General features: G+C 28.7%; 1 protein-coding gene and 2 non-coding genes across 4 annotated transcripts in view; 1 reads left to right on the forward strand and 2 right to left on the reverse strand.

Annotated features, from left to right (window-relative positions):
- Positions 1 to 3,393: 3,393 nt before the first annotated feature.
- Positions 3,394 to 13,464, forward strand: part of LOC105623826 (NAD kinase-like) — a 29,591-nt gene continuing 19,520 nt past the window's right edge. The window contains exons 1-2 of one of the 2 annotated variants that reach the window (XM_012205202.1): positions 3,394 to 3,506; positions 4,923 to 4,976. In XM_012205202.1, coding sequence (XP_012060592.1) covers positions 3,394 to 3,506; positions 4,923 to 4,976 — 167 coding nt within the window. Of the gene's footprint in view, positions 3,507 to 4,922; positions 4,977 to 11,441; positions 11,627 to 13,464 lie in introns of those variants that run through there. The other variant, XM_012205201.1, reaches the window with a different exon arrangement.
- Positions 7,700 to 7,770, reverse strand: Trnag-ccc. The gene has a single exon. It is a non-coding gene; the product is annotated as a tRNA-Gly (tRNA).
- On the reverse strand, positions 8,123 to 8,194 carry Trnag-ucc. Its single transcript has one exon. It is a non-coding gene; the product is annotated as a tRNA-Gly (tRNA).

A 13,464-nucleotide genomic window follows, 5' to 3' on the forward strand; every position in this document is an offset into this window, starting at 1 on the left:
TAAAATATCTGTCGTTCAAATAATTACATTGAAATAATTATATATTCGAATATCATGAATTTTATGTAATTTAGTTAAAAATACTTTATTTACAGTAAAAAAACCTAGGTTTTTTACTTCGAATTATTAATACTTTTCTTCGAAATAAAAAATATAGTTTTTTTACATCTTTACTGGGATGTAATTAAGATAAAAAGAAAATTTTCATTTAAATTGTAAAATTGTATTGCTAAATACAAATATATTGACAGTTCAATAAAATTTTAATGAACTGTATTTTATGTGTATAGCATTTATTTTTATATGGAAAGTGTATAAATTTTCAATTCCAGTCACTTTTTGCAGAGACTATACACCTGATGCAACTTTAATGTAACGTATTTATTATAATCCATATGTGCAGCACAGTTACGTGAGTTGGAATCTGTACGTAATACATAGGTGCACGCTCAGAAAATACACGCACCTGCGCTACATCGTAATTCGTCCAGCATATTGCGTCGCCGTCGCTTATTTGGAGCAGATTTAATGTGCGTCGCAACAATGACATGTAGCTCATTAATTTCAATGCGATTTTTTGAACGCGATCGTACACAAAATTAATTTATCGCATATAGAAAGAGATGATTGCGTATCATGCTTTGTAATTTGACGAGTCTGACTCGATTTACCGCTGACGGCGCGTGGGCTGGCTTGGTGCGCGCAAAGAAACGAAAGGCGAGATCACTATCGACAAGGAAACGAAAGGTTTTACGAAGGATTGAAAGAATACGTCGGTCGCGACGTATTCTTGCGCACATAATGAAAAGTCAACGCGAGTCATCGCAGTTTCAAGTTCGTTAAGAGTAACATCAATGCCGCAGCGATTGTTAGGTGAACATTTAAATGTCGGCAATATTCGTGAACAATAATCTGTTGGTGTCGATTCTCTTTGTCTAAGAGATCAATCGCGATGACGATGACGCGGTCATACATCATGAATAACATGTCTTTATCAAATACAAGAATTGAGCTGAGCTGGAAGACTTTTTTTATTTTGACGAACAAAGCGATTATATAAATTATTAAATTAATAAAATGTAATGAATGATTAAATAATAATTAATCCTATTTAATCAATAGATTAATAATATAAATATGTTAAAATAAATGTTACTTGTTTTTTTAATAGATTGGAAAATACATATCTCTTCTTCAAATATGATTCACGTTGAAACAAAAATTAATATTTCAAGGATCTAGTTACAATAGAGAATAGAGTATAAAGGAGTATAACAACAGATTGCGATTATATAAAAAATTATTCTACATAAAATATAATTATATGATAAATTGAAAGCATAATGATATTAAAATAAATGTTACTCGTTTTAACGGACTGGAACATATTAATCTTTTTTAAAAATGTGATCCATATTAAAGTAAAGATTAATATTTCATGGTAGTTATAATAGAACATCTCTCACAGATGACGGTTATAGAGAGGACACTGCAATCTTAAAACGGTTTTATAACGTAACGAGCAGAACGGTCTGCACATTATTACCATGATAAGAAACCGTTTCGGATGCGAGATGTAACATAAGGGGAATCTTATGAGAAAAGATCTATGCGAACAATCAAACGTGATTGAATAACGTTTGATTGGTAAAGGTCAACAATTATTTAAAAAAGAAATTGTCGATTGATGATCATAATAGATCATAAATTTCTCGTTGAAATATTGAGCTTATGCGTGGGTTATTCCGTATGACTTAGCAGTTCACAAGAAACACGAGTAATATCGAGTGGCCTTGATAGCCACTGGCGTACCAGCATGATAAACTGTTCAACTTCTTAAGCAGACGCGGAGTGAGTATTGCGGCACTTGATCGAGTCGTCAATCGATCGAGTCTATCTAATTGTAAACTAGATCGCTGCGAAGAAATGCATGGTGATTCAATCATAGCAAGTATTTGGTTAAGAAAACAATTTATAGTTGAATCTCTTTTCATTTTTTTAATTTTGTAGCCTAAATTGAATAAATTTCTCAAGCAAATGTTTTAAAACAGGTGCGATTGTTATAATTAAAAGAAATTTCGGCGTTTCTTCAATTAAGTCACCGAAGAATCTGCATAATTAATTTTAATGTTACTGATCACATGCGACAATTTTAGTAAAATTATTATTGGTGTTTTTGTATTCAGAAAAAGAACACAATGATAGCAATTAGCACAGTTTTATATGTAGAATTAAAAGTCATTTTATTGCAATTGTAAAATAATTTATTCAACTATTCACATTTATTTATATAATTATATATATATTAATTCTACACATAAAATTTGTATATATAATCGTCATCTTTATAGTTGCCACTGTTTAATTATACAACGCACAAATACGGTAAATACGGTTTTGTACATAAAAGCAAAACTAGAGCTGTATTCTAAAATTCACTACCGCTAAAAATCTACAATTTACGTCATGTATACTATACATTTTCAGCACTGGGAGTGAATTTTGGAACACAATTTTGGAATCTAAATCGATTTTGTCCGCATTCATAATTGAAGTCTTCCAACTTGAGTATCCACGACATCTGGTGTGCTGAATTCGACATCTCAAGAATTGTTCAAGAACAAATTCTAGAAGCACGTCATGCCATCTGTAACTACTATTTCGACATATTTAGATACCGCTATTATCTTCTGAACAGTTTTGATTAAATAAATTTCTTTTATTTACATAAAAAGGAGAGATAATATACACTAAAAATATAAATAAATATAATGCATTATATAAATGCAATAATCGTAAAACAAAATAAGCGAGGAACAAATATTATTTCTTCAATAAACACACATTGAAGTTACAAAAATTAAGCATCAATCAATGTCATCAGTCTTACAGGAAATGTAAATATACATATTTAAAAAACCGTGTCTATGCTCTGTTATTGACCGCGACATGACGTCACAACTCTATTGAACGCTCCTACACATACTGTCAATGTGTTTGTAGACGAGCGGGAATCATGGGGACCATTCAAAAAGCCTGCAACTCCAATAATACACTAAAGCCAGAACCTATCTATTATAAGACTAGTTCTGTTCATCATGAGAATTATTATACAACAATAATCGAAAATTGCGAATATCGTAATTAGATACAGAGAGAAAATAATGATGACGAGAGAAAATAAAAACGATGGATAACATAGAACGATGGAGTTAAATATTCGAACCGACAAATGGTGGAGGCGCTCAGGTTAACTCTGTCGGCGACAGAGAGCCCTTTCAGTACGCTACGAGACATCTCTCGGTGTAGTTCACGCGATCGTAGGTGTCATCGAGGAGTTACACAATTTTCGCCGCTATTTTTGCCAGTTTGTGATTAGTAAGCAAAAGAAAAATGGACGAGAAGAATCTTCAGCTAGCGAAGGCGATCGCGGATGTGGAACTGAGCGAGAATACAACAGAAAAGACTGCTGTATCTAAAATGCATGACAAACAGCAAACCTTCAGGTAAGATCACCCTTGACCTCTGTTGGATACCTCTCGAGTTTCAATCGAGTATGTATTTTAAGTGATTTGTATTTATGTAAATTTAAATATAATTATTTTTACAAATGTAATTTGTTTTCAAGAAGGTTATTTATTGACTAATAGCATGCACAGTTTTAAAAAAATATTGACAGCACTCAGATAAATCTGTTAATCATCATATGATCTTTTGAATCGTGAATAATTCATGCGACGCGTGTGCAGTTTTCTACAACGCCACAAGCTTCCGTTTATTTGAAATCTGAGGAAGTACATCGTGCAAAATCTTAAATTTCTATGTCAGTTAATTATGGAATGCTCAGAGTGATAGATTAATATTAAAATGAGGCAGTAAAACTGATAGCTCTATTTAGATTAAAAGTCAAGGACGCATATCCGATTTTTGTTCAACGTGCATTAAATTAATTGTTGATAATAATCGATATAATAAGTTTGTGAAATGAGTTAATGAAACCCATTTTGTTAGTAAAACAATTAATCCGAATTCAATATCTAAATATACTACTATTATTACTATTATTATTAAATTATTATTATATACTATTATTAAATATACTACTATAATTTTTCTTTTTAAATATCCCTATATAAACACGATATTTTACATAACTTCGACCATATTTCATTGGAGCTAAATATTTCGTTTACAATTGGATACATTAATATCTCACGAGCATTCGATACGCTCGAAAAAATATAAAAGGAGATTCGTGTCAAGGCTATAAACGGACCTTTCCACACAGTTTAACAATACGTTTCTCTTTTAAAGTCACTCATGCTGATTGCTTTTTTTATTCGACGTAAACAATAGAAATACATAATAAGATATTTTGATGAAAATTTTTCTTAGAATTCTTTATATAATTTTTTAAAATTTAATTTACAAAATTTTCAAAAATTCTGTTAATTTTATTACTTTTTAGAAAAATGTTTTAAATCTTCTTTATAAGAACTTCTTTATAAGAATTGGAACACTTTTTAGAAATACTGAAAAAGTCTAATTTTTTTTAAAGTTTTTCATATATGTGAATCCTGAAATATTTTAAGATCTCTAAAATCTTTCATTCTATAATTTTCAAAAAAAACTTATAATCTCAAAAAAAAAGGGAGATGATTTTGAAGATATTCAAAGTGCCTTTTTAAAAATCTTTATAAATATAAAATATATGACAAAATATTTTTTTTAATATTAAAAATTTTTTAATATTAAATATTATGAGAATTTTTCACTAATGTGTCTAACTAGATGAAATCTTTTTCGAAATTCGATTTTTTCGCTAGTCCTATGATATTGTATTATATTATATTGCAAAACATAAATGTGCAACTATTTACATTACTACTGGCAAATTTTAATAGTGCATTTTTATCTTGAAGCAATGTGCAGTCCGAGTTAACAGTCGATCACGCTGAGATGGTGGAACCGCGAAGGTAATACAGTTTTATACAATGTGTTCAATGTGAATCGTAGCTAGCGCCACTGTCACAACCCGCATGAACATTTTCCTTTCTCTGTTAAACATTGTTGTTTCGTTGCTACAATCGTATCTTCGTAGAGCTATGTCGTTTCCTGTGATGTTATTTAATCATGTGAACAATTTGGCACGCAAAGCGAATTCAAAGCACTCATTTGATTAATTCAGGATCATTTACTATTACGTACATAAATTGTTAGTAACTTATCATTATTTAGAAGCAGGTAATAATAATTGAGAATTGAAATTAACAATCAATTTCTTGAAGTCTCAGCCTTTCTTAGCCTTTACAATTGTAAAGAAGTGGCAAAATGTGCCATTCTTTTTAGAACTTTTTATGGCCTAAAGTTTTATTTCTACAGATGTTTTTCAGCTATTCTTTATACATTGCTCTTTATATGTATGACCTCCTTATATCGAGCTATTAGATATAAATACTCTTTGAAAGCTTATTATATGCTCTATGATAATTTGCACGTTGTTGCACAATTTATTATGCTCTATATATATATATTTGACTTAATGTGCACGAGAATATTTAATGTCGCTCTTCGCACTTTGCACTTCGTTTATATTCAGTCAAAGATTCTTCTGTTTGTTTAATCATCTGTGTATGTGACAACTCGATAAAAATAAATTTATCTAGTAAAAAGTAAAAATATATTTTACAGATAATTAAAAACAATAAATTTATTATTTATTCTTTGAAAATAATAATAATTATCACGATCTTGACCTTATTAATGTCAATCATAAATTGCTTCGCGAAACTTCATTGCGGCTGCACCGAGTTTATTATCGCACAAACGATTTTACCAAAATAACTATAATTTTTAGCTAAATATAGATCTGAAAATCATTTTGTACATTAAAATAACTTTGATCATTAAAATAATTTTGTAGAAAATTGAACATAATGAAGCAATGCTGTAAAAAGTTTTAATATTCTAGCAACTAGTTTGAGCGTCCTATATAATTATTTTAATAATTTAACCAAATTATGTTCAGATCTAATTAAATTTAGATATTTAAATAAAATCATTCTTCTTTTTCTGTATTTTATTTTTTATTGTAAAAGTTAAATATATAACAATTTGTAGATTATTGACGTTATGATTTTACATTTACTATAAAAAATCAAGTATCTAACATAATTATGCAGGCATAATTATCGTTCTGAAAAACATGAATCTATTCAGGCGTGGCATTTGAACATACAGACTTCAAATATCTGAACGTATTTCATTGTCTTCACAGCGGTAGCATATGCCAATATTGTATCTATGACGCGTGGCGTGTGCTGATACACGACCGGAATTAAAATATCTCATCGTTTTGTAAATATAACATTACTCCGTCCTTAAATATCTCGATGATAATGGTTGCATTGTCTTGCAAATACGCACATCCAATTAATTATACATCATTTCTATCTCAAACTCCCCATTTATTCTCGACTTCTAGAAACTAATAAAACTAGTAAAACCGAATGTTATCTAGGCATCAGCTGTTCTTCTAATGAATTCCTGAGATTAATGTCGGTATCTTAGACCAATCACGTCATGCCTGACATAAGTATTACCACGCGATCGATTTGTTCTCTTCAGTAAGATTGGGTTATCACTGAGGTTCCCCTTATCGTGAGAATTTTTCTTTACTTCTTTGATGTACCGTGCACGTTGAGGAATGGAAACGTTGGAAATTCATCTTCAGTATAGTGATGCCAATTATATAGTAATGCTACGTAGTAGAAGTATCCTTTTCCAAGTGGTGATGCGTACGAGAAAATCTCTTATCCATTCTACTATCAGGTATCGTAAATGCGCCCCTTTTATAAAAATATTCTTATTATACAAATTAATTATTATAAGTCATACATAGTCTCACGTGCCTATTATCGTATCACATGTTTACTTTCAGTATAAACGTAATTTTATTTAAACATTACGTTTATAATAAACAAACAGAAATTACCATCAAATATTCATTCAATAAATATATTAGAATATATACTTTGATCATATATATATATATATATCTTGATCCGTACTTATTCCACTTTTATTAATAAATGCGTGCATATATTTTAGGAATTTTATAGTACTTACGTGTTATAATGCAAGTTATATACAACATTTATCGATAAAAAATGAGAATGAATACAGATTCTTTCTAAAAATTTTTTTTAAGTTCAAATATATCTTTTTCTTTATTTGTTTTTCAGAAAAATATGATACAATAATTTTTGAATAATTTTGGCATAGTATTTGATTACACAATGATTTTACACAATGCTTATCTCATTTGGAAATTGTAAAGATTTATAATACATAATTTTGATGATATCTTTTGATATCTTTTTTTTAAATATAATTTTATAGTTTATTATGTTATAAAGAATAATTTTACCGAATGAATAAATCATCGGTAATTAATATGAATAGATTATTATCATTGTATAATTATCGAGATAAAAGATAGCTTTTTCTAGATTAATTTCTTCAAAAAAGTTCACATTCAAATTGATAATAACTTAATGTGTCATGCATCATTATCAATATTGTCAATAGTATAATCAATATACGAGATATTAAAAACATAGAGATTAATTAATAGAAAAATGATTTTCTACATCGATTCTTCTTAATTTCACAAAAAATTATAAAAAAAAAGTAAATTTGCACTGCCCGGGAATCGAACCCGGGTCGCAAGAATGGGAATCTTGCATGATGCCACTACACCAGCAGTGCTCTCCGAATTGCCGGGTATTCTTCAAAGGATATATGTCAGTCATACTAAATATTTTTATAAACTTATCAGATCATATTTTATCTAATTGAACTTATAATTATAACTGTCAATACATCTGTTATATTGAAATAATGCACAACTTTTAAATTTATAACATTTTATTATAGTGTTTGATAGATAAGATAACTGTGAATACATATAATATATAACGATGTATTTAAAATGTTGTAATTATATATAGAATCAATGTAGGCTATTGACTTATTCAAATCTATTCATATTTATCTGAATGTTTTAATTAAAAAATGTTTTAATTGCAATAAAAAAATTTTTCAAAAAATAAATGTTTTGTGCGATGGCCGGGAATCGAACCCGGATCAACTGCTTGGAAGGCAACTATGCTAACCATTACACCACCATCGCACCTGATATATTACAAATCTGTAGTGAGTAAGAATATTCATTTTGACACAATTATAAATTATAATATTATTTGTCAAAAATTACTTTCAATATTTGAAAAAAATTTTTTAATCTTAAAGATAAAATAGAAAATACATTTCTCTATAAAAATATTTCTCTATAGAAAATATAATACATGTAGTAATATTTAAAAATATAGTAAAAGAATGAAAATATATGAAATATCAAATGTAACATTTCTCTGTCGCATAAGAAATTTTTTAAAAATATGTATTTTGAAGCGAAAAATATGTATTTTGTATTTGTATTTTAAATTATAAATAAAGTGCAATTAATATCTAATTTTCTTTCAATAAACATCAACTAATGATAATATCACATACACATACAATATTATGATTTCTCACTTAATAACATAAATATTATATATATTATATGACAGTTTATATATTGTTGAGTAGGAAATTATAACATTAATGTAATGTTAATGTTAGCTGGTATTTATTAAGTTATAGACTATTATCAGCATTAAGAAGTCATTGAATTGATTCGTCGTACAGAAGAATTGAACCCCAAGCAGAACAACAAGTTACGATAATGTCAAAATGACATTAAAATGAATCGAAAATGATTGAAAAATGACTTTTAATGATCATTTTAGAGTCATTTTGACATTATTTTGACATCATAATGACTTGTTATTCTGCTTGGGGTTATATCTAAAGTGACGACCAATTTGAGGGACATCTGTATGTCTAATTTTTATAAATCATTTTAATAGCCATATAATTGCAATGACTTCTGTTACTGTAGATTTAAACAATAAAAATATTTGAAGAAAAATTTATTAAGTATAGTTCTCTGTTGTCTATTGAAATAAACGATCGCATCCGATATTTTAGAGACTTTTTCTCCAAAGAGAGTTTTCGTTTGGATTACTAGAGGCTAAATTATTACAAGCGAAAGTTAGCTATACATCGTCGCATGATATAAAAACTCGCCATGGTTACAGATATTTAAACATCATATATTATTCAATATAGTCATGCTTCAAGAGGAATATGGCTGAACATGCTGAGAAAAGTACGATGTACGACATAATAAAAACAAATCGAGACAAATGAAACTATTTTTAGTAAGAAATTTATTAGAAAGAAAATAAAATAAATAGAAATGAGACATCATTATGGTGAAAACAGTGTTTTAGCAATATAATATCTCCTACACTTCGAATTCATCTTGCTTATCTAAGCCGTTATTGCTTTCATTGACTGGAAACAACGAAACATAAAAATTTCCTTAGTCAACGAAATATTATTACAATTGCCGAAAGAGAAGCTTAAGGAATATAGTTTTTCTTTTTCATCAAAATTTATTAATTAAATATAATTAAATATAATTATTTAAAAAATGAAAGGTTACACTCAGAGAAAAATATCATATTAAAAATTATAAAGCTGACAATTATATAAGTTTTATGGATAGAGTTAATGTGCAACTAAATGCGCAATTATTGTATGGTTGCAATAACTATAACATAGCTTATTTGCAATATGTATATAACTATAAAATATAGTTTATTATATGTATGTGTGTGTTTATATAATATATATGTGTGTATATATATATATATATATATATATATATATATAAACTCTACATTTAAAATTTGTAATTGTCATTATAGTTACCATCGCTACATTTTTTTCTTTGAATGCATTTTTCTCTTACAAAACGACTAATTATAAAAAAACCTATCTAACAATTTTAATTTTTTAAATAATGAAGATTAATAAAAGATAATAAAAATAACAAAATGTTTAATATACTCACAAAGATATACGTTCTTCAATCAATTTCATATTGAATGTTGAATTATCAAATCATTCGAACTCCCGACCCTTTCGTAAATTTTTTTATATTACGAGCATGACGATAACGAGGGCATATGATGGTGGGGAAAGAAACGCGAGTTAGAAAGCCTTAACTGTCTCTCGGCCGGCTACAGCCGGTAAAATCGCTTCTCAGTAAACCTTCAGCGGTCGTCGATCGTAGTTGTTGCGCGTTGTGTATGCCAACTTTGAGACCTCGTTTCATCGTTCCCATTAACGAGTAATATTAGATCACTTTTCTCTTCGATATGATGTTTCTTCTACGAATTATCAAAGAGAAATTAATCTCAAAATTAGTATAAATGTGTATTCGTATATTTTGTTTAAATAAAGATATATTAGTGGTGAAACGTAATCATAGTCGAAGTCAGCAATCTTCGTGAAACAAGATTTTGACAATGTAGTGCCGTCAATCGTTTTAAAAAAAATATATATGAAATATTTTTTAAAATAGTATTGCTAAAAAAAATATCTAAACATCCACGAAGATTATTACATTTATAGATGTATATCTACAAGCATTACATTAGGCACTACATTAAGTTTTGCAGAATAATCGCGAATAAATTTTATAAATTGAAAGTTTAACCAGTGCATCTGATACTAACCAGATAAGATAAAAAGTTGAACGTGACGCGAACAGGGACTCATTATCGGCTACCTCGTCCATCGGCAAGTGAAATTTCCTGTGGTTGTGCAAGGAAGTAGGTCGCAAATACACGTTAATGCGAAACAAGAACGAAGCCTGTGAGACATTCTTTCGAAAGTCTTTCGGTGAGACCAAAGATTCAATAAGACCAAAGTTCAAGGCGACTTACTAATTCTAATATAAAACCTAAAACAATCATTACTAAAGTCCATGTATATACAATGTGCACGAAGTATGATCAGAATCACAAGTAGTTATGTCCTTGAATATAACATATTTGCATGTGTTATACAATAAGTGAAGTAAAGACGATACTGCGTACGTTACCAAGAATTACTACGGTTGATTGATCAGGCTGGTTTTCTCGCCGTATGCGCGAACCACAAGTCCATCCATCCTGAAAGATGATCCTCAAATGCTAAGAGCGATTATTATTGCGAAAAAAGGAAAGCGTGTAATTTGTATTCGAAAGTGACACGCAATGGGAGGATGTGAGATCGTTATTTAAAATCAATACTAATCGCAACGTTCATGCAGCGACACTGTTGGAAGGGAATTGCCAATGCTGGTTTCTGGATATTTATTAGACAAAGGGAATAATGCAAAAGCATTTGATTATAACTTGGAGCATGCGGTGGTGTGGAAGTAAAATTGGACAATCTTAATCGACAAGAAGTAAAACGTGACAAAACTAAAGGAGTTTCGGATGATGGAAATGGTGAAGGAAAAACCGCGCAGACGAAGTGTGAGCGAATTGCTCAATTGGAGATGCCTAGCTGAATGTAAGGGCGCCATTGCTGGAAACGAAAATGATAGCGCAGGAAGACTTTTGCTAGAGAATCGTAACGGAGAACCAGAGACGCGCAGGCGGAGACGATCCGGTACTTGGCCGTGAGTAAAAAAAGATGTTACTCGAATCTTCCAAGAAATTATAGAAAGGAAACGGTGATGAGCTTTTGAATAAACTATAAAACCCATCCTTTCTAATGATTTCCTGCCAATCCTGCACGGAAAGAATAATTTTGCTGCAGTATCTAAAAATTTAGCTGAATACAGATTTGAAAATAATTTTGTCAGACTATCAAAATAATTATGTAAGATGTTCGAACTGTTGGTTAGAATATATACAAATATTTTGCATTGTTTTTCATGTTTTAATTTTCATAATTATATTGTTGGTCTAACAAGATTATTTTTAGAATTGTTTCTAAATTTTTTAATATTTCAACAAAATTTCGTTCTGTGTGTACTTTCCATGACAAACAGATAAGACGATGAGGCTTTATCAATTAGCGGTTTCCAGCAGAAAACAAAATCTTTAAACGTAACTGACCGCTGTATCGCTGAAAGCACATTATTCCCTGTTTCGAAAATAAAGTTGCATTTCAGCAAGCGAAATGCGAACGATGATATTAACACGTTAGTAATTTCGATTACAAAACAAATTAGCATCGTCGGATGTTTTGACGATATCAAGCAAAAAATCATTGTCGTAAATATTTGAAATCAACTACAACAAACTAAAACAAAACAATAAATAATTTAGCTTATAATAGCTTATGTAGCGCAATAACTAATGTTTTGTAGCAATTTTAAGTAAACAATATTTTTAAATGAATAAAGTGGATCTAAATAAAATATTGTACAAATATGTATTACACTTTTAATAATAAGTATATATAAAAAATGTGATTTAATTTACGACAGTTTCATCAAATTTGCAAATAAGTATTATATAATGAATTTACAGAATAAAGATCAAGGCAAATAGAAAAATTAAATAACATTTAAATCTATACGATATGCTCAAATTTTATATAAATATTCAGATTTAATAATAGAATTTATGAATAATCTATGAAATAAATTTTCATATTTTTGGTAATTCTATCTTGAATTGTGTGATGTATATATTTTTAATATTTTAGATTACAAAAGTAATTTCTTTTTGTTCTTCGTACTCAGAAATAACGGTTAATTTTTTTAATTGATTAAATAATTCTAATCCGGACTTTAATATTGTTTAATTAAACAAAGTTATAAATATGTAATTCAATTGCAATCTAATGACTAGGATACCTAGCTTTCAGGACACTTCTCAATTTGCAATACCAAGAGATTCTTATTGTCTTTTTATCATTAATAAAAAAATGAATTTTTTATTTCATTATGTGATACTCAATTAATATTGCGAAAAATGTGCACAGATAATAGATCGATTTCTAAATATATTATCATTAATTCGATATTATTTCATATGAACATCGCGCCAAGTACGAGCAAGCAATTTTACTAATATAAAATCAGATTATTTCACTTTATAAAAGTGAGATCACGTAATTTGACTCTATCTCGCATGTAACATAAGACTCAGTATGTAATAGCTTGCTCAACTCTTTTGCTGTATTATGATATTATCGTTTGAACACAGATATTACAACACTATACGTAAATAATTTAATTTAATTCGTTTAATTTAATCGCAAATTTTAGTTGAATTTTTAGGTAAAAATATATTAAACCGATGAAGAATATCAATAAATTAAATATTTATATACATTAAATATCTATTCATTAAGAGAAAGAGAGAGAGAGAGAGAGAGAGAGAGAGAGAGAGAGAGAGAGAGAGAGACAGACTATAATAATAATTAATTTAATTAATTAATATTAGTATATAACTAAACTTAAAATTTTAATTAATTTAAATTTAAAGTTTTAAAGTTTTAAAA

The sequence above is a fragment of the Atta cephalotes genome (genome assembly GCF_000143395.1).
Source record: "Atta cephalotes unplaced genomic scaffold scaffold00065, whole genome shotgun sequence".
Taxonomy (NCBI): Eukaryota; Metazoa; Arthropoda; class Insecta; order Hymenoptera; family Formicidae; genus Atta; species Atta cephalotes.